Source organism: Globicephala melas, chromosome 11 (genome assembly GCF_963455315.2).
Source record: "Globicephala melas chromosome 11, mGloMel1.2, whole genome shotgun sequence".
NCBI lineage: Eukaryota > Metazoa > Chordata > Mammalia > Artiodactyla > Delphinidae > Globicephala > Globicephala melas.
The window spans coordinates 80,174,337-80,201,529 of NC_083324.2; the positions used below are offsets into that span (position 1 = coordinate 80,174,337).

General features: G+C 45.5%; 2 protein-coding genes across 3 annotated transcripts in view; both read right to left on the bottom strand.

Moving 5' to 3' along the window:
- Window positions 1-370: 370 nt before the first annotated feature.
- On the bottom strand, window positions 371-3,945 carry LOC115850966 (BOLA class I histocompatibility antigen, alpha chain BL3-7-like). 2 transcript variants are annotated; one of them, XM_060307323.2, is made up of 8 exons: window positions 3,793-3,945; window positions 3,202-3,471; window positions 2,725-3,000; window positions 1,829-2,104; window positions 1,600-1,710; window positions 1,137-1,169; window positions 948-995; window positions 371-784 (listed from the first exon to the last, which is right to left on the bottom strand). In XM_060307323.2, the coding sequence occupies exons 1-8, from the start codon at window positions 3,854-3,856 to the stop codon at window positions 780-782; spliced, it is 1,083 nt and encodes a 360-aa protein (XP_060163306.1). In that variant the 5' UTR covers window positions 3,857-3,945; the 3' UTR covers window positions 371-779. The 2 variants fall into 2 exon arrangements, with proteins under 2 accessions (XP_060163306.1, XP_060163305.1); XM_060307322.1 differs by lacking the exon at window positions 371-784 and having other exon boundaries at window positions 859-995.
- LOC115850862 (BOLA class I histocompatibility antigen, alpha chain BL3-7-like) overlaps window positions 371-27,193 on the bottom strand; it is a 47,231-nt gene continuing 20,408 nt past the window's right edge. The window contains exon 7 of the mRNA XM_060307324.2: window positions 371-784. Coding sequence (XP_060163307.1) covers window positions 780-784 — 5 coding nt within the window. The 3' untranslated portion in view covers window positions 371-779. The remainder of the gene's footprint in view (window positions 785-27,193) is intronic.

Sequence of the window (27,193 nt, forward strand, 5' to 3'; positions counted from 1 at the left end):
CTTGCTGCCCACAGTCCTGGAGACAGTACGAGGCCCAGCTGATTTCTGAGCCTCTGAGATCACAGGTCCTGGTGGGACAAGGTTCTACTGAAGTGACGAGGACAAAGGAACAGAGCAGATGACCTGGCAGAGCAGTGACCTCATCAAAGCCCACGATGCAGTGAGCACGGAGTGGGCACGGGCCGCGTCCACACTCAGCTCCTCACCGCCTCCTCCTGTCCCTCCTGCAGCAGACACAGCACAGCAAGCACACAGATTCTGGAAGGTTCTCAGCACCTCCATTTATTTTCTCTCTCAAACTTTAAGAATCCTTTCCTTTATTATCCCAAAAACACCTCATGGCAGGAATTAGAAAAAACAAGCACACAGATTCTGGAAGGTTCTCAGCACTTCCATTTATTTTCTCTCTCAAACTTTAAGAATCCTTTCCTTTATTATCCCAAAAACACCTCATGGCAGGAATTAGAAAAAATTCATATACAGATTTTATTTCTAACAAGCAAGCTAAGACATTACCATTCAGTGCACCACGAAGTTACGACAGGGATGGAGGAGGCCCAGCCCTGCCTCTGCTGGAACAGGCAAGTGGATCAGGGAAGAGAACACAGGTCAGGGTGGGGAGGGGTCGTGGTGGGCAGGGGTGGGCCAGTCTCCCCACCTCCTCACATTATGCTACGAGGAACACAGACACATTCAGATGCAGCTGCAGAAAGAGGAGTCACGGGATCTGAAGCCACAAAGTGGGACCGTGCATCACTCAGTCCCACGAGGCTGCTGTCTCACACTGTGAAAGAAAATAATCATGAACAAATTCAGGTCAGTCATGTAAGTGCTGACCTTCCCAACAGCCCCCCACATGCTCAAATGTCCCATTCAAAGCTCCCCACCACCCGGGGCATCTCCTCCACCCCAACACCTCTCCCAATCTAGGCCCTCCAGGGTCTCACCTTTAGGATCCATGAGAGACACATCAGAGCCCTGAGCACTGTCACTGTCTGGGGGAGAACAAAACCAGGACGTGGTCAGAACCCACAGGAGAGAAACTAGAGAAGGAACTTTAGGAGGGTGAGCCCCCCCATGGCCTCCTGTCTGCACCCTCACAAGGGTCTCAGGAATCACAGTCCCTCCACACTTACTTGCAGCCTGAGTGTAGCTCCCTCTTTTTTCACCTGTAAGAAGAAAACCTCACGTGAGAGGCCAGGGAGAAGATTGAGTTGTGAGATCCTAGAGGAACCCTCTAGTCCTGGACCACAGAGAACTTTCCAGAACTGTTGACCAAAACCCATGATAGGATCAGGAACACGAAGAAAGGAGATGTGCGGGGACTGGATCAACTTCTTCCCTCCTGGGGGTCTGTCAGCAGGAACATTCCCTCTATGACCTTCAAGTGCTGGTAACCTGGTCCCCAACTGGAATTATGAAGGTGAAAAACGTGTCTTTCATTTCCACATGTGCTTTACAAAAGGGTAAGTGCCAGTCTGCAGACTGACAAGCAATGTCTCTGAATGGTGCTGCCCAATACACATGCAGGCAAGCTTCCACCTGGGCTTGAACCCCCCAGTGACACAAGAAAACTCAGATCCCTCCCCCCTTCCCTACCTGAGTGCTTCTTCCTCCAGATCACAGCTCCAGTCACCACGGCTCCAGTTACCACCAAGACAACCAGGCAAACAATGAGGACCATGATGGGGATGGTGGGCTGAGGAGGTTCTGTGGAGGAAAGGGAAGGGGCCCTGACTTCAGGCCTGAATCCCGACCTTGCTGAACGTGTCCAGAAAGGCTCCTGCTTTATCTGAGAGGAAGCTCCACCCCACATGTCCCTCCTTACCCCATCTCACAGTGAGGGGCTTCTGAAGCCCCTCGTGCTGCACGTGGCACGTGTATCTCTGCTCCTCTCCAGAAGGCACCACCAGGGCCGCCCACTTCTGGAAGGTTCTGTCCCCTGAAGGCCTGGTCTCCACAAGCTCCATGTCCTGGGTCTGATCCTCCCCATCACGCTGCCAGGTCAGTGAGATCTCCTCAGGGTAGAAGCCCAGGGCCCAGCACCTCAGGGTGACCTCACGGTCAGAGATGGGGTGGTGGGTCACGTGTGTCTTTGGAGGGTCTGAGGAGGAAGAATCAGAAAACTCACACTTAGTGTTACCTTCATGGGCCACTGAAGCAGCATCATGTGACCATCCTGAGAACGAACAGCACAACAGGTTTGAAAAGCAGCAGCAAAAACACCAGACACCAGCCTGGACTCCGGGGTCTGGGAAGATCTCCCAGTCCTTGGAAAGTTCTATGATAAGGATGAAAGCCAAGGTAGGAGGCTCCATGTAAAGAAGAGAATACAGAGCAATGGTCCTGACTTTGGTGGAGGCTGAATGACTCAGAAAACCTGGAGTCAGGCCTCCTAAGATGTTCTCAGGCTGAGAACAGGCCTTGAGAGAGAAAGTCATGGTTACAAGATGGGGGTCAGGGTCAAAGGGCGCCGCTGGTCAGTTATTTCACGGATGGTTTCCTGTTTCTTCCCCAAAGAGACTGGATTCCTTCACTGTCTTTCAGAGAAGTGAGGCCACCGGCGAGTCACTGTCTTGTACAGAATACGAAAACCTGGGCGGATTCCTCCCTCTCCCGACAAGAAGTTGGGGCGGTGTTCCCACAGGGACCCCATTTCCTCCCCTTGTGGGAAGCCAGCTCCAGCCCGAGGGGAGACCAGGGAGGCCCCGCGGCCCCTCGTACCTGCGCGCTGCAGCGTGTCCTTCCCGTTCTCCAGGTATCTGAGGAGCCCCTCCACGCAGGTGCCCTGCAGGTAGTTCCTTAGTTGCTCCGCAGCACCAGCCGCCTCCCGCTTGCGCTTGGAGATCTGAGCCGCCGCGTCGGCCGCGGTCCAGGAGCGCAGGTCCTCGTTCAGGGCGATGTAATCGGCGCCGTCGTAGGCGTCCTGTATGTACCCGCGTAGGAGGCGACCGTCCGGCCCCACGTCGCAGCCGTACATCCACTGGAGGGTGTGAGACCCTGACCCCGCCCCGACCAGCCGCAGCGATTAAACCCAAACCGAAAATGAAACCGGGTAAAGTCCCGCCGTTTCCTCCCGAGTCGGGGGGCCGGGCGGGTCCCGCAATGTTGGGGTGACCCTCGGACCCGGAGACTCGGGGCGACGCCGGCCCGTCCCTGGGGATGGGGGTCGTGACCCGGACCCGGGCCCGCGTCGCTCACCGGCCTCGCTCTGGTTGTAGTAGCCGCGCAGGTTGTTCAGGCTCTCTCGGAAAATCTGTGCGGTGTCCTTGTAGATCCGCGTGTTCCGATCCCAGTACTCCGGCCCCTCCTGCTCCATCCACGGCGCCCGCGGCTCTTCCCTCGGATTCGGGGCGTCGCTGTCGAACCGCACGAACTGCGTGTCGTCCACGTAGCCGACGGCGATGAAGCGGGGCTCCCCGCGGCCGGGCCGGGACACCCCGGTGTAGAAATACCTCAGGGAGTGGGAGCCTGGGGGCGGGGAGGGGTGAGATCCTGTCCGACCCTCCTCCCGGCGCGGGTCCCCGGGTCCCAGGTGACGGGGCCGGCAGGGGGGAGGGGGCGAGGGGCTCGTGAGACGGAAAAGGTGTGGAGGTCGGAGAAGGGCCGGCACCTCGCGGGGAGAGAAGAGGGGGCGGGAAGCAAGGGAGGGACAGGCGGGGACCGGGGTGAGGGGGCGGGTCTGGACCGGGGGCGGCGGCGTGGCTCCTTCCCTGGGAGTCCTGACCCCCGACCCCCGGGGTCTCCTCGCTCCTCCCCGCAGAAGCCGTTCCCTCCCGACCCCGCACTCACCCGCCAAGGTCTCGGTCAGGGCCAGGGCCCCCGTGAGGAGCAGAAGGAGGGTTCGCGGTGCCATGACCCACAACCTCGGCGTCTGAGGAGAAACTGCGACGCGTCGGTGGAGACTTTATAACCGGGAACCGCGGGGACGCTGATTGGCTTCTCCAGAAACCGGACACGCAATGGGAGTGAGAAGTGGGGTCGCGTCACGAGTGTCCAGGCAGGAGGGCCCGACACAGGTTGTGAGAGAGAAAGTGAAACTCCGGGAGACTGGGAATCCCCCCCGCGGAGCGTCCCCGCCCCAGAGACCGCCTGACACCCTGAGAGCCTGAGAGCCGCCCCTCCCGGGACCTGGGACTCTGCCTGATCCCTCCCCTCCTGCACCGAGAGCTCTTTGTCACAGTGTCTCCCTGAGTCCTGGCCCAGGGACTGTGTAGTCAGCGATTTTCACAGCATTGTGGTCAGAATATTTATACAGTCTTACAAACTAGTGACGACCCCCCAGATAATTTTACGTGGATACTTCTATCGGTACTTTCCAAAGTAGAAATAATAGAGTTTAAAAATTTTAAATTAATTTATTTAGAATAATATTAATAACCCATGATTTAATATGAAAAATAGCTACTTCCCAAAATAAACACGGTAGTGGGAAAAGTGGAGCTTTTCAGATTTTTATATTTTTGCAAGTCTCTCTGTTTCTTGTCTGTCTCATTAGAAGACCCCTGGATGTTCATGTTTGCTTCTTCAATGAATCCGTTCTTTTGATTGAAGTCTATGAAAATAAACAGGCCCACACATATGTAGGAGTAGTATTTTCAAAAACCTTTTCAGACAGTCATGGATGTTAGTCTTTGATACAAAACGAAAACTACACAAGTGGTAGTTTCTCAAAGGTTATTTTCAAAGTGGACCTGAAACAATATTATTAACTATTTCCTATTCTGTTACGTTAAACTCCATAACCCTATTTTGCACATTGAATGTCTCTTGGACTAAGGTAAGATTTTAAAGAAGTAATACGTTGCTTCACTAAGTTATATAGATCTTCCAGTGTCATTCATTCTTTCAAGTAAACATTGTATTCCATGAAGAAGAGGGTAGTTCAGGTCACACAAGTTATTTTCCTTGGGACATAGTACTTTGGAATGTAGCAGAAGGGCTTGATGGGTACTTCCCATGTCATCTTAGAAGGTACTTTTAAAATGTGGATTTAAGGGAGTTCCCTGGCCATCCAGTGGTTAGGACTCAGAGCTGTCACTGCCATGGCCTGGGTTCAAGGGTTCAATCCCTGTTCAGGGAACTAAGATCCCACATGCTGTGGGGCGTGGCCAAAAAAAAGAGAAAAAAGTGGATTTAAGGATGATTTAGGAAACAAAAGAATTTTTATGTATTTTTTAAAGTTTTTTTTAATGAGGTATAGTTGATTTACAATGTTGTGTTAATTTCTGCTGTACAGCAAAGTGATTCAGCTATACATGTGTATATACATTCTTTTTCATTTTCTTTTCCATTATAGCTTATTAAGGAAAGATAAAAATTTGTAATGCATCAACCAGAATGTTTTAAAGCAAACCTGCTTTTTTTTTCTGCAAGTAAGCTGTGGTGAAAATAATTATATTGCAGTTTGCTACAGTAGTCTCCATCGCTGCTGAGTTATACCTCAAAGCAAATGTCAACATAATGGAAAGTCAAATAATATCTTAGTAATGCTATGAAAGTAGGTTTCACCTCATGGATCTCATGAAAGGGTCTCAGTGACTTCAAGGGTTCCACAGATCACACTCTGAGAACTGCTGTTCGAATAAACCTGGGAAAATCTCCTAACTGACCCTTGCCTTTGCCTCCTCTTCGTTTTGGAGAATCCCTCTCCCTAAGCTGGACTCCCTGCCTCCCCACACTTAGCTGAGGGCCCTGCCCCCGGGGCTCCTCTAGGAGAGAACTTACCCCTTGGAAATTGATCCCAGAGAGTGTCCTCAGTCCGGGAAGGGAGGTAGGGGACAGGTGTTTCCCCTTTGGACCTGGAAACAGTTTGTGCCTGAAGGCACCGTACCCACTCATAACCTAGTTTGGTTTTGTTACACACCAGCTAAGTATGTATTCATATCCCAGACAGAAATCTGACATCGTCTCTAAGAGAAATAATATTGGCCCTTTCATGGGTCAAGTATATGTGACTTGAGGCCCAGAAAACATGAAGAGCAGTCCTGTCCAATAGAATGTTCTGTGGTGAAGGAATTGTTCTATATCTGTACTGTCAAAATCAGGTAGCCACTAGCTACAGGTCGCTCTTTAGCACCTCAGAAGTGGCTACTGTGCTGAGCACCTTAATGTTATTTAGTTTAAATAACATTACATGTGTGGCTAGTAGCTAGCCTATTGGGCATTGCATATCTATAGTGTTCTTAATTTCCAGTCTCTTCCCCCAAAAAGATACTGTGTGACTCATAAGTTGATGCATATTAAAATAACCTTCACATGGAAATCATGGATTTGTCTATGTGGGTCTTAGATATATCCTTAAAATGCAGCATGCGCAGAAAGTTTCATTAACATGTATTTTAACAACTAGAGTGTTCAGACATTAAGGACACCGTGGTTTATCACCTTAAGGTCATATTGTTCAAAACTACCCATCGCTGGAGCCAATTCTTGTCTTTATAAGCTTGAGCTCTTGCTGTTCTTTTCATTAACCTGGTAAATATAAGCAGACACTGAAGTCTTCACTTAGCCCAAGAGAAAGTATTCACTGAACACAGCAGATATCAAATACCTTGCAGGACCTGTACATACTTGTGAAATGATAAAGCAGGAGATGTAAACCTTAGAATCCACCAGCTTAGAATTCTTTACTGACTGCTCCTGCTATTCGTTCCCCCCAAATTCAATCAGTTCTGTTTCCCTTCACCCTTGGACCCCTCTCTCCTAGACAAAAAAATACTTGAATTTTTTACATTTGGGGAATGAAGAGTTATATGACCCAAAGGTGAAAAACCACTAAAAAATCATAAATTTTCTCTATGTCAACCAGACTTTCACAAAGATACTAACACATGCCCTTATCAAACTCAAAGACAAAAAGATTGACAAACAGGTAGCAATGTTTTTCAGCCAAAGACCACCAGGAGAAAATCTGTGGGCAAACAAGTTGGATTTATTACTGGATGCAGCGAGGGAGATGACACACCATCGGGGACCACGGTGTCTTAGTGTGAGGTGTTAGAACATATACAGGAAGTGGGCTCTGGTTGGGTGATTTGGAGGAGGGTGTATGGAGGAGGGGCTCACTCTACATTGGGTGTTGTCAGGAAGTGGGGGCAATTCTATGACCGGGCATGTCGGTGAATCTTCCCTGTAAGGAGGAAAGACTAGAGTGAGGATGCAGCTGTGATTGGAAAGAAGCCATGGTCGCTGGTATCAGCACAGGGAGAGGTTTGATACATTGTGAGGTGCATAGTGCTGCCTTGTTTGGTCTGTGCTTGGACAAAATGATGTTGTGGTCTTGTTTTGTCTCACTGTGTCATGGTCTCAGGTGTCCTTGTCTGATGTTGATGTTCTGTGAGGTGACATATGTCCAACAGGAGAAGAACACGGCTGCGTGGTGAGCACCAGCCCAGCTTCTGGCAACGCTGAGGCCTAAGGTAAACGTCAGACCAGCTTCTGATGTTGGAGGCTGCTTTGTCCTTCCTGAATTCAGTGTTTAAAATAACTAAATCCCAAACAAAACATAATTAAAGTGTATTAGAAAACAATTCGCAAAATAAGAAATGCAAATGTCAAACAAATATATAACAAATAAATGTAAAGAAAAATGCAAATCTGGAATAAGAAATGGGAATAAGTTAAAATCTATCATCTTGTCAAAGATAATAGTAAGAGGAGAGTATTGACAGGAATTTAGGGAGAATATACTGTCATAAAGATTGATGGGATTGAAAACTGGTACAAAAATTTTAAAGGTCACTATGCAGAATGTCTCAATTTCAGTATATTTACATTTAAAAATTTTTAAATTTTGTATTGGTGTATAGGTAATTTACAATGTTGCGGGGCGTTTTGTTTTCTTAGGTGTACAGCAACTTGACTCACTTATGCATAGACATATATATGTCCTTTTTTGGGTTCTCTTCCCATATAGGTTATTATAGAGTGTTGAGTAGGGTTCCTTATGCTATACAGTGGGTCCTTGTTGATTATTTTATAAATAGTAGTGTGTATATGTTCGTCTCAACCTGCTCATTTTTCCCTGCCCACCACATTTCCCTTTTGGTAACCGTAAGTTTGTTTTCTAAGTTTGTGAGGCTGTTTCTCTTTTGTAAAGAAGTTCATTTGTATCCATTTTTAGATTCCACCTGTAAGTGATATCATAGGATACTTGTCTTTTCCAGTTTCGCTTCCTTCCTTGTGGCTGGAAATGGCATTATTTCATCCTTTTTATGGCTGAGTAATATTCCATTGTGTATATGTATCCTATCTTCATTATGCATTCATCTGTCCTTATACACTTAGGTTGCTTCCATGTCTTGGCTATTGTACATAGTGCTGCCAGGATCGTTGGGGTGCCCGTGTCTTTTAAAACTATGGTTTTCTCTGGATCTAGGCCCAGGATTGGGATTGCTGGGTCACATGGTTCTTGTATGTTTACTTTTGTAATCAACCTCCATACTGTTCTCCCTAGTGGATGTACCGATTTACATTCCCACCAACAGTGTAGGAGGGTTGCCTTCAATATGTTTACATTATGACATAGAAATTTCTCTTTCAGAAATTTATCCTGCGAAGATAACCACACATGTTCTCAAAAATATATATTCAAGGATGTTCTTGAATTGTGGTTTATAAAAGCAAAGAATGGAAACAAGCTAAATGCTATAGTCATTGTAATGATGGTAACTATGAATAGAGGAACACTTAATAAGAATTAAAGCAATAATGCCATGTGATTTACATAGTGGGTCAAATTTATTCCTCTAAGCAAACCCACGAGGGGACTTCCCTGGTGGTCCAGAGGCTAAGACTCCAAGCTCCCAATGCAGGGGCCCAGGTTCGAACCCTGGTCAGGGAACTAGATCCCCCATGCCACAATGAAGATCTGGTGCAGCCAATAAATAAATAAATTAATTAATTTAAAAAAAAGCAAACCCATGAGGCACCCAACATGTGATCCCTTTGTACAGACACAGAGAGAGAGACTCAGAGAGAGAAGACACAGAAGTGGAGACTCAGAGAGGTTAAGGAGTGTATATCTCAAGGCCACCTTCAATCAGGATCTGGAGACACTGGAGAAAAAATGAAGAACAACAGGTGGGACCTGGGTGATATGTGACAGGCACTGTGGTGAGGGAGATGGACAGAAATGACAAAGATAAATGTAAATCACTACTGAGCTAAGTGCTGTGAGGAAGAAGTTCATGATATCATGAAAGTAGATAACCAAGAGACCTGACAGCTCCCCTACCACTGTTAGCAATAATATTTGAAAGATGTGAAAGATATATGGTATATTAAACAAAACAGAATTCTATACAATTATATAAAATCATAGAACCAAAAAGGGCTCTTTGAAATTAAAAATAATGTCATAGAAGTGTATAATTCAGTAGATGAATTGAAAAATTACAGTCATACTCACAGTAAGTAAAAGGAATAGAAAAGTAATGGCAAGGAGGAGAGAAGACCTATAAGAATATTCCACTATCAATCAAGAGATTCCAGTGAGTAAGCAATACAAGTTTCAAAAATAAGGGAGAGTAGGAAATAATAAAATAATTTTTTCAAGAAAACCTCTTGGAGTTTACAGACAAAAATTTACATCTGGAATGGCCTAAGCAAACTTACTGCAGTAGATGAAAACAGACCAACACTAAGAAACATCACAGTGAAATTGCAGAAAGGATGGAAAAGAAGAGAGACCTTGAAAACTTCAAGAGGCAAAAAACATGGGCCTGGAGGCTAGAAGACAGTGAATCAACGCCTTCCAAATTCTAAGGAAAATAATCAGTATTTCCAACACAGAGTTCTATATTGAGTCAAGATGAGAGTAAGTCCTAGGGTAGCCTAAGACATTTCAGAGTTAAAATGTTTTCCTTTCCATGTTCCCTTCTTCAGGATACTGTTAGACAAAGTGCGGGGGAAATGATGGAGAAAACCAACAGCAGGGAAACATGGGATCCAGGCAACAGGGAAGCCTTGTAAAATTATACAGTAGGAGAGAGAGGCAGAGGGCCGCCCAGAATGAGGAGAAGGAGATCCGGGACATCAGCCCTGCCCCAGGTGTGCAGGGAACCAGTCTCTGTGTGGCAGCACAGAGGGCTGTGAGAGAGTCTGTGCAAAGAGGTGAAGTTGGTGGAATATCCGATGTGCTTGAATGTATTCAGAAAGACTTAGATTCTGCACAGAGTTTTATAATGATTTAAAATGAGTACAATATGGGGCTTCCCTGGTGATGAGGTGGTTAAGAATCCACCTGCCAGTTCAGGGGACAAGGGTTTGAGCCCTGGTCCGGGAAGATCCCACGTGCTGTGGAGCAACTAAGCCCGTGAGCCACAACTACTGAGCCCGCCTGCTGCAACCACTGAAGCCCGCACACCTAGAACCCATGCTCCGCAACAAGAGAAGCCACCACAATAAGCCCGCGCATAGCAACAAAGAGTAGCCCCGCTCGCTGCAATTAGAGAAAGCCCGCATGCAGCAATGAAGACCCAAAGCAGGCAAATAAACTAAAAAAAAAAAAAAAAAAAATGAGTACCACCAAAGTAAGACATTATTTATTCCAGCGAAATCTTAAATATCCATTCAAGAAAAGTGATCATAGTCTACTAAATGCTCACTTGTGACTAGCATTTCTGTCATCATCATAAGGCAAATATTGCACAGCGAGCTAATCAAAATTACAAAACTGATAGATGTATAATTATAACTATTTTGGGAAGACAGGGGTGTGTGAAAGAAAAACCAATTAACTAAAGATGATACATAAAACTGAAAGCAAAGGAGTATTAAAGGCATGCTTTTTAGAGACATAGAAGAAACAATTAGAGAATCCGCTTAAGAACTAAAAGAGCTTCTCTCTGAGATTCAAGAGACAGGGGACATGGAAGATTGGGGACATCGGTCCAGATATCAAGTCTTAAAGAAGTATTTTACTTTTTAAAACTATGTGCACATATCCATTAGCTAAAAATAAAAAGACAACCTAGTAGATGAGAGAATGGCCTTTGGCCTTAGGAAGTGTTCTGTTAAGAAGAGTCATAGAAATGGTGCAGTAGTTGGGAGGAAACTGTACACAGAGTGGTGGATGTTTATGGGAGAATTTTGTTTTGATTTATTTATTTTTGTTTGATTAATTTTAATGGGAGGAATTGCAGCATGTTTGTAGGCAGGGATGAAGGAGCAGTAGAGAGTGGGAAACTGATGACACAGGGGAGGATGGAGTCGGATCCTGTACCCACGCTGAGGGGCAGCCTCAGACAGGAGGGGACCATCCATCATCACTGGTGGGAAGGTGAGATATAGGTGCAGATGTGGGAATAGTGGAGGAGGAGGATGTAATTCTCACCCGAGTGATTTTTTTTTCTGAGTAAAAAAAAAAATGCTCATCATTAAGAACAGGGAGTGAGGGATGAGTGGAGGGGTCTGAGGGGAAAGGAGGAAATGAGAAATCGCCCTCTCAGGGGTGTGAGAGTGAGCTGACTGGGAAATGGCGTCTGCAGAGTGCAGGGTGGGGGCCACTGAGGTCTGGGCTGTTCAGCTTAGAGAAATTTCCAGCTCTTGGGCAACAACAGGAGGATGTATAAGAAACGAAAGAAAAATGCAACAAAATATCTGCAAATGTGAGGATTACATTCTTTTTACTTTGTCATTTATCACTTTCGACACTTTATTACTTACTTTACAGTGAACATACATTATATCCTATATTATACGTTACACATATACATCATAATAAGAATTCAAAAGCTTTGTTTAAATTTTTAAAAGGAAGGCAAGTGGGCAGAAAAAGTGAAGAGCTGTGGGCCCAGAGCTGGACGTGCTGGGCTCCGTGCCTGAGCTCTGGGCAGTGAACTCACACAGCCTTTTCTCCTTTTCTCAGGACCGTGTTTTCTTTGGAGGTCAAGCAGGATTTTTCCCTTCTTTTTTCAGTGTGGTCACTTATTAGGACCTTGTCACCTCTTTGATGCTTCTAAGATAGTTTTTATATTTTACATGGCATTTTCAGCTATTTTCAGTGAGCAGAATTCTCCCTACAATCCAGCCCATCTTTTCCAGTAATGGAATTTCTGTGGCAGAATAGCTCAGTTAAAAGACTTTGGGTGCCAAAGTAGAGAATGTGTTTCCTAATGCATGATCTGAAGAGGATGTGTCAGGTGTTTTACAAGTGCAAAGGATTTTAATGTAATTTTTGAAAGCATATTTACCTACACAGAAGGGGACTGAAAAGGTACTCAAGGGTATACAAAATAAATAATTCATGTTCTCCCTCTTGTTCCCCATTTGCCCAAGTCCTCTACTTGGAAACCACTGCGGTTGGCAAATTCTCATTTTCCTTCTCCCCAAATATATCTCTGCATTTATGAATACTCTTATGTCAGTGAAAGAGCTCAGGCCACAGACTGGGAGAAATTATTTGCAAATTCACATATCTGATGGAGGACTTGTTTTAGAATATATATAGAATGCTTAAACTCAATAATATGAAAACAATTTAAAAATGAAGGAAAGTCTGAACACACACCTCTTCAAGAAGATCTATCCATGGAACTGCATATGAAAAGATGCTCAACATCATATATTATTAGGAAATGTAAATTTTAAAAAATGATGTATCATCACACCTATTAGAATAGGTAGAATCCAAGAACTGGTGATACCAAGTGCTGTCCAGGATGTTGAGCGACGGAAACCCTCACTCACTGGGGCAGGAATACGAAGCAGCACAGCCCCTAGAAATGATGGTCAGCAGTTTCTTATAAAGCTGCACATAGACCCTCCATCCAGTCTACTCAGCGCTCTAGTCCTCATGCAACTCATCTGAAAACTTATATATGCACAAACCCCTGCACACCAAAGTTTATAGCAGAGCGCCCCTCAAGTGTGGGCTGCACGTAGTGACTTCCTTTTAAAGGCTACAGTGCAGAAAGTGGGGAAGTAAAAATAGAAGTTCACAAGGAGAGACCTGGGAAATGTACCTTAGCTGGGTGATAAGGTGAACTTATTACTGATTATCAAGTGGAGAGTATACACCCTTGTTGTGTGGAGAATGTCACTTCATCTCTGTCGTCTTCTTCCCCAAAATACTTTGCCCCAGTCAACCAACTGGAATAGAGGGACATTCTACAGTATCCCTGAGCAGTACTCGAAAACATCAAGGTCATCAAACACAAGGGACCTCTGAGAGACTGTCACAGCCACAGGAGCCTGAAGGAGACATGATTGGGACTTAGCACAATGTGTCTTTCATAGGATCGTAGATCAGGAAAAGGAAAAACTAATGAAGTCCAAATAAAACTTGAGTTTAGTAATAATGTATCAACATTGCTTCATTAGCTGTGACAAATGTATGATGGTGATATAAGATATTACCACAGGGAGACTGAGCGTGGGAGTTACAGGAACTCTCTACTAACTCTGCTACTGTTTTTGTGAATCTCAAACTACACTAAAATGAAAAAAAAAAAAAAAAAAGAATATCTGCCTGAAACGAACAGGGAGTGAAATAAGAATCGACTTTGAGTTTTCCAGAGTGTTTTCATCAATGAGCTGGAGAGATGGGTTGTGGAGAGGAAAGATGGAAACCTCAGACACAAGGCAGGGCTCCAGGGCTCTCCTCCCCTCTAATCCCCGCCGCATCCCCGAGCCCGACCCCAGAGCTGCTCAGGCAGCATCTTCATCCCCTGATTGCTGACCAGCCTCCAGGGCAGCCATCTCTGTGGACTCAGACCACAGCCCCTCCTCTCCCTTCACTGTGCTGAATAGGAGAGGGCGGAGTGGTGGCGCCCCCGTGTGGCCACAGTTGCTGATGACAGGCGACCTGAGCTCCCCTTTGACCCCCTTACAAAAGACCTGCCCAGGGTTTCCTTGGGCTCCTAACAGTGGGTCAGTGCTGCGCACAGAAGTTGGAGTTCATCCAGTGTCAAGTTCAAAGTCTGAACTGTTACTCAGAATACATGCTGACACGGACCTTTTTCTCCCCATCAAACTACCAAGGAAGGACTAAGGCCTCAGGGAGGCAGATTTCGAGGCCATTAAAAGCTGGTTCCCAAGTCCAGGGTGGACCCCACAAACAGACTGGGTGTCCTCACTCTCCAGGGGTGGGACCTTGAACCCCAAGTCCTTGTCACTTCTTGCAGCTGCTGACAGGGTTATAGACTCTTCCTCTAGGGAATCAACTCTGGAACCTCCATCCCTAGAATGGGGTAGAAGCGGGGGAGGGGGAGGAGATCCCCTAAGATATCTGCCTATGAAGATGGGGAGGCTCCTGGAGAAGTGAGGAGAGGAAGGAAACAGTGACATTAGGGGATGGAGGCCAACAGGAGTGGAGGGGGAGGAATGAGAGAGGAGAGGCGCAGGGCGGCTCACTCAGTGGACACGTATGCGGGAAGGGTGGGGTCTGTGTGGGGAGAGGCTCAGGGGCTTCTGGCCTGGGCGCTGGTAGAGGCTCTGTTTTTCACTTGGATGGTAAGTACACAGGTGTCAGCTCTCTATTTTGCTGGTAAACTATGCTTATGTTTTAGGTGTTTTCCTGTCCTTACAGGTATGGTATAACTCAAATACACCTGGAAGAAAGAGAAAAGAGAAAAGGAGAGAGGGGAGGTGGTTAAAGGAATTCCTCTCTTCCAGAGAAATAACCTCACCCCCAGTCCTCACTCCACCCCACACACACATGGTGCTGGGGGCAGCAGGGAGACTCAAGGAAGGGAGAGTCCATCCCAGCTCACAGCCCGGGGCTACCTGGACATCGTCTCCCTGTGAGCTAAGACAGCGGTGACCACTGTGCCAAAAAGACTGGCTAAAGACCTTTGGAAAAAGATGGGCCCAGCTGGTGGAGGTGGAGAGCAGAGGACAGGAGAGCAGAGGACAGGACATGGAGTGGAGCCTGGAGACCACAGTGGGACAAGGAGATCAGCCATGAGTCTGGGGCCGGGGGTCCCCCTAACATTTCCCTGAGACACAAAAACGACCTCCCCCCTCCCCAGACCTACAGGACCCAGGCGTCCCAACACCGTACCCAAGGACACCAAGCATGGCCCCTCCTGTCCAGGCATGAAATCCGCCACCGTTTGAAGCCTCAAAGGTCCTCTCCGCTCCTCCCCAGTCCCGAGAGCCCAGGACACCCCAGTGTCCTGTCTCTTCTTCCCCTCCGTGGACCTAATAATAGACAGGGACCTGCTGTCTGGATCCCTCCAGCCACTTCCCAACCTGAATTTAAAGGCCCTGTGGTCCTGGACTCAGATCTAATTTCTGGCGCTGATGTTGACCCTGGACTTCGGGGTCAGAGGTCAGGGGAGGCTCCCCAGGGCCCCACAGGCTGCAGCTGAGCCAGGCTTCCAGCTGAACAGAATCAGCTGATTCTGGACATAAAACTGCGACCTGGAGGAGACATATCAGCCACACGGAGGAGTGGAAAGCTGCCTTTGTCTCTCCCCCCTTCCATCCACAACCAGGAAACATCCACGACACACCACAGGTGACTCTGCCCAACACACCAGGACTCCGGAGAATGCCACCAGTGTGCATGGAAAGGTGGGTGGACTGGGACACAGAGACGAGGCTGAACCGAGGGAAGAGCAGAGGCGGAGCCTGCGATCCTGTTCTCCACCTGCGGCCTCTGAGCTGGAAGCCCCAGAACACCCAGTAGCAGCCGCAACAGGACACAGGAATCCAGCCTTCCAGCCTCAGCAGTGCCCAGGGCCCCAGGTAACTAGGCAGCAGCAGAAGTGGGTCCTGGGGCCCCAGCCACCAGCCCCTGAGACGCCCATGACTTTGGCCCCTCCAGCCACCCACTGGCAGCAGCAGAGCCGGAGAACCTTACAGCTCGGGACATGGCAGAGGTGCCTGCACCACCCCAGCTACCCACGCCCCCCTCTTCCCCCGTGGTTCAGGGGATCCCGGACACGAGGGAAGAGCCCACTATCCCAGGTCACAGGCAGTGATGCCAGTGGCACAGGCAGCAACAAGGCAGCAAAATCCCTGGAGGCACAAGAAGCAATAAGAGGGCACGGGACCACACCCCTGATGGAGGTGGAAAGCGCCAACTCTCCCAAGCAGGTAACACAGGTAGGAGAATCCCAAACCTGTGCTCTAGCGCCACCTCCTGGAAGAGAAGAGAAAAGCCTCTGCTCTCTAATTTGTTGAATGGTTAGAATGAAGCAGAAAAATGCTCCGCACTTCACCAGTGCTGGCAGAGGAACAGCACAGCAAGCACACGAAGAACCACAGTAACACTGCATCACGAAAAGTAAAGGACAGTTCTCCAGAAACCAAACTTAAGGTCATGGAATACTGTGACATAACTGATAGAGATTTCAAAACAGCTCATGAGGAAACGCCACAAGCTACAAGAAAATTCAGAAAGGCAGTATAACGAGCTCAGGAATACTATGAATGAACAGAAGGAATACTTTACCAAAGAGATTGAAACGCTAAGCAAAACTATATAATTTCAGTGTACTTATGTGGCGCACTTTCTTTAAATTGATACTTAAATATTTTATCCTGATGCTATTATAAATTGCATTTAAACGTATTCATTTTCCGAGTCCCGCGCTCCGGTGTGCTCCCGCCCAGCCACCCGCCCCGGATCCGGCGCCACCGTGCCCAAGTGCCCCAAGTGTGACAAGGAGGTGTACTTGGCTGAGCGGGTGACGTCCTGGGGAAGGACTGGCATGGCCTTGCCTGAAGTGTGAGAAATGTGGAAAGACGCTGACCTCGGGGGGAAGGGACACACTGAGCATGAAGGCAAGCCCTACTGCAACCAACCCTGCTACTGCGCCATGTTCGGACCCAGAGGCTTTGGGCGCGGTGGAGCGGAGAGTCACACTTTCAAGTAAATCCAGGTTTTGGAGACCCCATCCCCGGCTGCCCCCGGGGCCGCGGCCCTCTAGGCCGATGGCGGGCCTTCTCCACAGGCACCTGGGGCTGTCCTGTAGACCCCCATGCCCTCAATAAACCCGTACACTTGGAAGAAAACAAAAGAAAACACATTCATTCATTTTCCTAATTTTATATTTCTGGCACAGAACTCTTAAAATCCTTCGAATTTCCTAAGTGATGATAGCCGCAGAGGTGTGTTTTGTTATGTTAAAGGTTGGCTTTAGGACTGAACCTAAGGATGGGGGCTGGTTACCAGGAGAAGCAACCATGTTAATAGGCAGTTGGAATTTCCGGTACCACCGCATCCCCCATGTCCTGGGAGCCGAGAGGGGCTGGAGGTTTCACCTACTGCAATGCACCATGATGTAATCAATCGTGCCTGTTTAATGAAGCCTCCATAACACCCCAAAATGATGAGGTTCAGAGAGCCTCCACGCTGGTGAATACACGGAGATTTGGGGAGAGTGTCCCCATCGGAGAGGACAGGGAAGCTCCACGCCCTTCCCACACACTCGCCCTTTGTGTCTCCTCCGTCTGGCTGTTCCAGAGTTACATCCAGTAGTCTAGTAAGGAAAGTGTTCCTGTGAGTTCCGTGAGCCGCTCTAGCAAATTAATCAAACCCGAGTGGGGGATCATTAGAACATCCAATCTGTAGCCAGTCGGTCAGAAACACAGGTGACAACCTGGACTCGAGATTGGCATCTTAAGGAGGGGGCGGGCGTGCAGGACTGAGCACTAACCTGTGGGGTCTGACGGTGCCCGCGGTAGAGTCAGAGTTGAGTGAATGGGGTCGCAGGGGAAATCCAAACATGGGAATATTGTAATCTGATGATCGCAATATTAATGGCAAAGATAGAAGGACGGGAGGGTGGGAGAAAAAGCCTGGGTTTTGCCTGCGATCATCTGTCTCCTGCTACACAGAATGGCCAGCCTGGGAGAGATGGGAGAGCTCCAGAAAAGAGAAGGAAACAATAGTTTTACCCACCGTAATCTTACACCTTCCCCCAAGGAGCTGAAATAGACACTGTTTGATTTCACCCCTCCCTTCCTAGAGTTTTAGACAAAGCTTCAACTAAGTAATTGGTGTCGACCTGTGCAGGTGTACCGCGTCTTATTGCATTTTGAAGATACTGCATTTTTTACTAATTGAAGGTTTGTGCCAACCCTGCAGTGAGCAAGTCATCAGCGCCACTTTTCCAACAGCATTTGCTCACTTCATGTCTCTGTGTGTTGGGCTGCACCCCGCAGGCCTACAAGGCCTGTGCCTGCCCAGCTTCAAGACAGAAGAAAGGCTCGGAGTCAGCAACAGAGGTGTCAGTGGTGTAATGGATGGGGAAGTTTACACATCTGAAGCAAGATCCTGGAGCGACACCCCACCGTGTGCGGGGGGCCAGGGGGTATATTACCAGTTATAGGGGAATTGACATCAGGTGGGCTCATTAATTACCAGGGAAACCAGTAGAGGGCACACCCCTCACATCCTCCCTGATAAGAACAATCACTAGCTAGGGCTAGGGGCAAGTATGTAGCAGGTCAGTCTTGTGTAGGTGAAGCAGGCCTTGGTCGGACAGGGGATGTACAAGAGAACAAGAGAACAGCCGTCCTGAATGGCCTGACCATACACTGTATCAGAGTTTGGTAATTCTCACAATATTTCAAACTTTTCATATTATTATATTTATTATGCTGGCCTGTGATCAGTGATCTTTGATGTTATTATTGTAATTGTTTGAGGGCACCAGGAACCACTCCCATAGAAGACAACAAACTTATGGATAAATCTGTGTGTGTTCTGACTGCTCCACCGACCAGACGTTCCCTCATCTCTCTCCCTCTCCTCAGGCTGCCCGATTCCCTGAGACACAACAACATGGAAATTAAGCCATTTAAAAACCGTGCAATGGCTTCTAAATGATCAAGTGAAAGGAGAGTAGCATATGTTTCACTTTAAATCAAAAGCTAGAAATGATTAAGCTTAGTGAGGAAGGCATGTCAAAAGCCTAGATAGGCTGAACGCTAGGCCTCTTGCACCAAACAGTTAGGCAAGTTGTGAAAGCAAAGGAGCAGTTCTTGAAGAAAATAAATAGTGCTACTCCAGTGAGCACACGAATGGTGAGAATGCAAAACAGCCTTATCGCTGATATGGAGGAAGTTTTAGTGCTCTGAATAGAAGATCAACCACCCACAGCATTCTCTTCAGCCAAATTCCAAACCACAGCAAGGCCCTAACTCTCTTCAATTCTATGAAGGCCGAGAAGGTGAGGAGCTGCAGAAGAAAAGTTTAAAGCTAGCAGAGGTTGGTTCATGAGGTTTAAGGAAAGAAGCCGCCTCTGTAACATGGAAATGCGAGGTGAAGCAACACTGCTGATGTAGAAGCTGCAGCAAGTTATCCAGAAGGTCTAGCTAAGACCATTAATGAAGGCGGCCACACTAAATAACAAATTTTCTGTATAGATGAAACAGCCTTCTAGAGGAAGAAGATGCCATCTAGGACTTCCATAGCTAGAGAGGAGAAGTCAATGCCTGGCTTCAAAACTTCAAAGGCCAGGCTGACTCTCTTGTTAGGGGCTAATGCAGCTGGTGACTTAAACTTGAAGCCAGTGCGTATTTTCCATTCCTCAAATCCCAGGCCCTTTAAGGTTTATGCTAAATCTACTCTGCCTGTGATCTGTAAATAGAACAACAAAGCCTAGATGAGAGCACATCTGTTTACAACATGGTGGACTAAAGGTTGTCAGCCCACTATTGAAACTTACTGCTCAGAAAAAGATTCCTTTCAAACTATTACTGCTCATTGATGATGCACTTGGTCACCCAAGAGCTCTGATGGAGATACACAATGAGACTTTCCCTTCTCTCCTGCTTTCGCTGGTTACTCATGGACCAATGACATGGTCTTAGGTATGTTGGGTCGTGCTGATAAGGGCAACATCCCAGGGACAGCAGAAAACCAAGGTCAAGGAGACCTGGATGCTTGGACATCCTCGTGGTGCAGAGCCACCCTAGCAGCCCTGGAACTGCCTGCCTCACTGTCATGGGAGCCACACACTAGCTTCCATCCTGTGAGACCACTCTTATTTGGGTTTCTGCTGCACATACTGAATTAATACATATCGAGAGAGTAGGACTTCCCAGGAGTGTGTGACCATGGTGGTCTGTTCTGGAGATGAGCAGAGATATATTTCGTGTCACCTCTGTGGGCTCTTGGGACATTACTGTGAGTTAGAGAAAGGGAGAACTGGGGCAGAGGGGGCAGCACAGGGAGATTGGAGATTGTTACCCTCCTCATCTTTCTAGCCATGGTCTGGCCTAGGGAAGTGTTTGGGTCACCGGGTGTTAGATTTGGCAGTCCTTGTTTCTTCACTTCCTGTCCTCCTTGCGGACCAGACCTCCTGCTCATCCTATCTAGGACCAGAATCACTGCTGGTCACCTCCTCATCACCCTGTCTGGTGACAGGGACTGTGGAGGTGGAAATCTAGAGGATTAACCCCTCAGGTAGAAAAGGAGTGCAGGGTCATTCCGCCTCAGATTCCGTGAGGAGTGTGTGCTTCCCCCAACTGGTTTGAACAGCTGACCTCATTCCCTGTGCCCTGGTGATCATAAAATTCTATCACTTCACTGTATTCTCTTTATTACAAATGAGTCACTAGGTCCAGCTTATACTCCAAAGGTGGGAATTACACAAGTGCATGAACACCAGGAGATGGGAATCACATCTTAGAAGTGTGCTCACCACAGGGGGACTCTGGCAACGACCTGAAAGTGTGGCATCTCACAGGGCTGTAGCCAGGAGTGCAGAGATCAGAGCTGAGGTCCAAGGGATTTTGTATTCATCCCACAGGAATACAGGACAAAATTATGATGCCAGAAAGGTAGCCCAGTCTTCTATGTAATTTGGGGAATGGAAGAGGCAAAAGGCTAGGTAGAAATATAAAGGAGAGGAAATAAAAGGACACCCAGCAGTTCTAATAGTTAATGTTCTCACTTATTTTTTTATGTTTCTGAGAATTTGCAAAAGTCATTTTGTTTAATCGTTACATGGTTTAATAATCAGCATGACCTTAAATGACTTAGGAAATATAATGAACCGAGGGATGAGGAAATCACATGACTCAGGCCTGACAAGTCAGGTTACCACGTTGTACCACATCCACCTAGCAACAGGGACTGGTCCAAGGGTAGTCTTTCCTCTCCAGTACTTTATGTATGGTCAGTGTGAGAAAGATGTTTATCTTTCTGCTAAAGTTGTGAAAGTGGGTAATGTGAGGGGCTTAGAGATCATATTGTCTGTCTTCCCCAGGAACAGTGAAAGAGAAGAGAAATTGAGGTCTGATGACAAGTTTGAGTCTCCGGGTCCAATCATGTATCTAACTGGCCTCACCCCCGGCCTTCCCTGGTAAATCAACATGTTAAACCTCTTTTGCCAAAGATAGATTCATTCCAGTTTTGTTAACTTGCAACTGAAAGAGTCCTCTCACAAGAAGGCAGACTTTTCTGTGATGCTGGATATTTAGATAACACTCGTTCACATATTATTAAGACTTTATTTTTATAGAGTAGTTTTTTTTGTTTTTTGTTTTTTTTTTTTTTGCGGTACACGGACCTCTCACTGTTGTGGCCTCTCCCGCTGCGGAGCACAGGCTCCAGGCGCGCAGGCTCCGCGGCCATGACTCACGGGCCCAGCCGCTCCGCGGCATGTGGGATCCTCCCGGACCGGGGCACGAACCCGTGTCCCCTGCATCGGCAGGCAGACTCTCAACCACTGCGCCACCAGGGAAGCCCTTGTAGAGTAGTTTTAAGTGCACAGCAAGATTGAGGGAGATATACAGAGATTTCCCATATACTCCCTGCCCCCATACATGCATAGCATGCCCCATTATCAATGTTCCCTGAAGAGTGGTGCGTTTGTTACCGCTGATGAACCTACACTGACACATCATCATCACCCGCAGTCCGTAGTTTATATTATGATTGACTCTTGGAACTCTACATTCTGTGGGTTTGGACAAATGTATAGGAACATGTGTCCATTATTATAGTATCAGACAGAGTGTTTCACTACCCTAAAAATCCTCTATTTTCTGCCTACTTATTCCTCCCCTCACTCCCCAACCCCTGGCAACACATCTTTTTACTGTCTCCAGAGTTTTGCCTTTTCCACAATGTCATATGCTTGGAATCATACAGTATATAGACTTCTCAGATTGGCTTCTTTCACATGGTAGTATGCATTTAAGGTTCCTCCAAGTCTTTACAAGTCTTGCTAGTTCGTTTCTTTTTGACACTGCATAATATCCCATTGTCTGGATGTACCACAGTTTATTTATCCCTTCACCTACTGATGGATGTCTGAGTTGCTTCCAAGTTTTGACAATTATGAATAAAAGTGCTATAAATATTCATATGCAGATTTTTGTGTAGACAGGTTTTTAACTCCTTTAGGTAAATACCGAGGAACACAACCGCTGGATTGTCTGCTGGATTGTCTGCTAAGAGTACATGTATTTAGTTTTGTAAAAAACTGCCAAACCGTCTTCCAAAGTAGCTGTACCATTTTGCCTTCCCACCAGCAATGAATGAGAGTTCTTGTTATTCCACATCCTCTCCAGCATTTGGTCTTCTTAGTGTTCTGGATTTTGGCCATTCCAATGCGTGCGTAGTAGTATCTCATTGTTTTAATATGCATTTCCATAATGACATAAAATGGGAACATCTTTTCATATGCTTATGTGCCATGTGTATATCTTCTTTGGTAAGGTGTCTATTAAGGTCTTTGGTACTTTTTTTGTTTTTTGGCTGCATTTGGGTCTTCGTAGCTGCGTGCAAGCTTTTCTCTAGTTGTGGCGAGCGGGGGCTACTCTTCGTTGCAGTGCGTGGGCTCCTCATTGCGGTGGCTTCGCTTGTTGTGGAGCACGGGCTCTAGGTGCACGGGCTTCAGTAGTTGTATCACGTGGGCTCAGTAGTTGTGGCTCACGGGCTCTAGAGTGCAGGCTCAGTAGATGTGGTGCACGGGCTTAGTTGCTCCGCGGCATGTGGAATCTTCCCGGCCCAGGGATTGAACCTGTGTTCTCTTCATTGGCAGGCGGATTCTTAACCACTGTGCCACCAGGGAAGTCCCTTTGGCCCATTTTTAAATGAGACTGTTTTCTTATTGTTGAAGTGTAAGTGTTCTTTGCCTATTTTGAATAAGAGTTCTTTATCAGATGCGTCTTTTGCAAATTTTTATCCCAGTCTCTGTCTTGTCTTCTCATTCTCTTGATATTGCCTTTCTGTGAGCAGATATTTTTCATTTCAGTGAAGTCCAGCTTATCACTTGTTTCTTTTATGGATTGTGCCTTTGGTGTTTTATCTAAAAAGTCACTGCCATACTCTAGGTAATCTAGGTTTCCTCCTATGTTACTTCTAGGTGTTTTACACTTTTGCTTTTACCTTTAGGTCTGTGGTCCATTTTGATTTAAATTTTGTGAAGGGTGTAAGGTCTACATCTAGATTCTGTTTATTTTTTCGCATGTGCACGTCCAGTTGTCCCAGCCCCATTTTTCTTTTTAACATCTTTATTGGAGTATAATTGCTTTACAGTGGTGTGTTAGTTTCTGCAGTATAACAAAGTGAATCAGCTATATGTATACATATATCCCCATATCTCCTCCCTCAAGGCTTACCTCTGGGCTTTCTATCTTGTTCCGTTGATCTGTGTTTCTGTGTTTGTGCCAGTACCATATTGTCTTGATTACTGTAGCTTTGTAGTATAGTCTGAAGTCAGGGGGTCTGATTCCTCCAGCTCCGTTTTTTCCCCTCAAGTCTGCTTTGGCTATTGGGGGTCTTTTTTGTCTCCATACAAATTTTAAGATGTTTCGTTCTAGTTCTGTAAAAAATGCCACTGGTAATTTGATAGGGATTGCATTGAATCTGTAGATTGCTTTGGGTAGTATAGTCATTTTCACAGTATTGATTCTTCCAATTCAAGAACATGGTATTTCTCTCCATCTGTTGCCATCATCTTTAATTTCTTTCATCAGTGTCTTATAGTTTTCTGCATACAGGTCTTTTGTCTCCCTAGGTAGGTATATTCCTAGGTATTTTATTCATTTTGTTGCAATGGTAAATGGGAGTGTTTCCTTAATTTCTCGTTCAGATTTTTCATCAGTATTGTATAGGAATGCAAGAGATTTCTGTGTATTAATTTTGTATCCTGTAACTTTACCAAATTCATTGATTAGCTCTAGTAGTTTTCTGGTGGCATCTTTAGGATTCTCTATGTATAGTATCCTGTCATCTGCAAACAGTGACAGTTTTACTTCTTCTTTTCCAATTTGTATTCCTTTTATTTCTTTTTCTTCTCTGATTGCCGGGGCTAGGACTTCCAAAACTATGTTGAATAATACTGGTGAGAGTGGACATCCTTGTCTTGTTCCTGATCTTAGAGGAAATGCTTTCAGTTTTTTACCATTGAGAATGATGTTTCCTGTGGGTTTGTCGTATATGGTCTTTATTATGTTGAGGTAGGTTCCCTCTATACCCACTTTCTGGAGAGTTTTTATCATAAATGGGTGTTGTGTTGAATTTTGTCAAAAGATTTTCTGCATCTATTGAGATGATCGTATGGTTCTTATTCTTCAATTTGTTGATATGGTGTGTCACATTGATTGATTTCATGTATTGAAGAATCCTTGCATCCCTGGGATAAATCCCACTTATTCATGGTGTATGATCCTTTTAATGTGTTGTTGGATTCTGTTTTCTAGAATTTTGTTGAGGATTTTTGCATCTATATTCATCAGTGATATTGGTCTGTAATATTCTTTTTTTGTAGTATCTTTGTCTAGTTTTGCTATCAGGGTGATGGTGGCCTCACAGAATGAGTGTGGAAGTGCATCTTCCTCCACAATTTTTTGGAAGAGTTTGAGAAGGATGAGTGTTAGCTCTTCTCTAAATTTTTGATAGAATTCACCTGGGAAGCCATCTGGTCCTGGGCTTTTGTTTGTTGGAAGATTTTTAATCACAGTTTCAATTTCCTTACTTGTGATTAGTCTGTTCATATTTTCTATTTCTTCCTAGTTCAGTCTTGGAAGGTTATACCTTTCTAAGAATTTGTCCATTTCTTCCAGGTTGTCCATTTTATTGGCATAGAGTTGCTTGTAGTAGTCTCCTAGGATGCTTTGTATTTCTGCAGTGCCTGTTGTAACTTCCCCTTTTTCATTTCTAATTTTATTGGAGTGAGTCCTCTCCCTCTTTTTCTTGATGAGTCTGGCTAATGGTTTATCAATTTTGTTTATCTTCTCAAAGAACCAGCTTTTAGTTTTATTGATCTTCGCTATTCTTTTATTTTTTTCTATTTCATTTATTTCTGCTCTGATCTTTATGATTCTTTCCTTCTGCTAACTTTGGGTTTTGTTTGTTCTTCTTTCTCTAGTTCCTTTAGGTGTAAGGTTAGATTATTTATTTGAGATTTTTATTGTTTCTTGAGTTAGGCTTGTATAGCTATAAACTTCCCTCTTAGAACTGCTTTTGCTGCATCCCATAGGTTTTGGATCAACATGTTTTCGTTGTCATTTGTCTCTAGGTATTTTTTGATGTCCTCTTTGATTTCTTCAGTGATCTCTTGGTTATTTAGCGATGTAGTGTTTAGCCTCCATGTGTTTGTGTCTCTTACATTTTTTCCCCTGTAATTCATTTCTAATCTCATAGCGTTGTGGTCAGAAAAGATGCTTGATATGCTTTCAATTTTCTTAAATTTACTGAGGCTTGATTTGTGACCCAAGATGTGATCTATCCTGGAGAATGTTCCGTAAGCACTTGAGAAGAAAGTGTAATCTGCAGTTTTTGCATGGAATGTCCTATAAATATCAATTAAATCTAACTGGTCTACTGTCTAATTTAAAGCTTTTGTTTCCTTATTTATTTTCATTTTGGATGATATGTCCATTGGTGTAAATGAGGTGTTAAAGTCCCCCCACTATTATTGTGTTACTGTTGACTTCCTCTCTTACAGCTGTTAGCAGTTGCCTTATTTATTGAGGTGCTCTTATGTTGGGTGCATATATATTTATAATTGTTATATCTTCTTCTTGGATTGGTCCCTTGATCATGATGTAGTGTCCTTCCTTGTCTCTTGTAACATTCTTTATTTTAAAGTCTATTTTATCTGATATGAATATTGCTACTCCAGCTTTCTTTTGATTTCCATTTGCATGGAATATCTTTTTTCCATCCCCTCGCTTTCAGTCTGTATGTGTCCCTAGATCTGAAGTGGGTCTCTTGTAGACAGCATATATGTGTTCTTGTTTTTGTATCCATTCAGCAAGCCTGTGTCTTTTGGTTGGAGCATTTAATCCATTCACATTTAAGGCAATTATTGATTTATATGTTCCTATGGCGATTTTCTTAATTTTTTGGGGTTTGTTTTTGTTGGTCCTTTTCTTCTCTTGTGTTTCCCACTTAGAGAAGTTCCTTTAGCATTTGTTGTAGAGCTGGTTTGGTGGTGCTGAATTCTCTTAGGTTTTGCTTGTCTGTAAAGCTTTTGATTTCTCCATTGAATCTGAATGAGATCCTTGCCGGGTAGTGTAATCTTGGTTGTAGGCTCTTCCCTTTCATCACTCCCTTCTGACTTGCAGAGTTTCTGCTGAGAAATCAGCTGTTAACCTTATGGGAGTTCCCTTGTATTTTATTTGTCGTTTTTCCCTTGCTGCTTTCAATAATTTTTCTTTGTCTTTAATTTTTGCCCGTTTGATTACTATGTGTCTTGGCATGTTTCTCCTTGTGTTTCTCCTACAGGAGACTCACAGCGCTTCCTGGACTTTGGTGGCTATTTCGTTTCCCATGTTAGGGAAGTTTTTGACTATAATCTCTTCAAATATTTTCTCGGGTCCTTTCTCTCTCTCTTCTCCTTCTGGGACCCCTATAATGCGAATGTTGTTGCGTTTAATATTGTCCCAGAGGTCTCTTAGGCTGTCTTCATTTCTTTTCATTCTTTTTTCTTTACTCTGTTTTGCAGCAGTGAATTCCACCATTCTGTCTTCCAGGTCACTTACCTGTTCTTCTGCCTCATTTATTCTGCTATTGATTCCTTCTAGTGTAGTTTTCATTTCCATTATTGTATTTTTCATCTCTGTTTGTTGTTCTTTAATTCTTCTATGTCTTTGTTAAACATTTCTTGCATCTTCTCAATCTTTGCCTCCATTCTTTTTCCAAGGTCCTGGATCATCTTCACTATCATTATTCTGAATTCTTTTTCTGGAAGGTTGCCTATCTCTACTTCATTTAGTTGTTTTTCTGGGGTTTTATCTTGTTCCTTCATCTGGTCCATAGCCCTCTGCCTTT

Bases quoted from the DNA above. Each gene is read 5' to 3' on its own strand.
- LOC115850966 (XM_060307322.1), bottom strand. From the start codon at position 3,856: ATGGCACCGCGAACCCTCCTTCTGCTCCTCACGGGGGCCCTGGCCCTG. The intron at 3,001-3,201 runs GTGAGCGACGCG...GGGCGGGGTCAG, and splicing joins CTACAACCAGAGCGAGGCCG to GGTCTCACACCCTCCAGTGG. The intron at 1,170-1,599 runs GTAGGGAAGGGG...TTCTTCTTACAG, and splicing joins CTGGAGGAAGAAGCACTCAG to GTGAAAAAAGAGGGAGCTAC.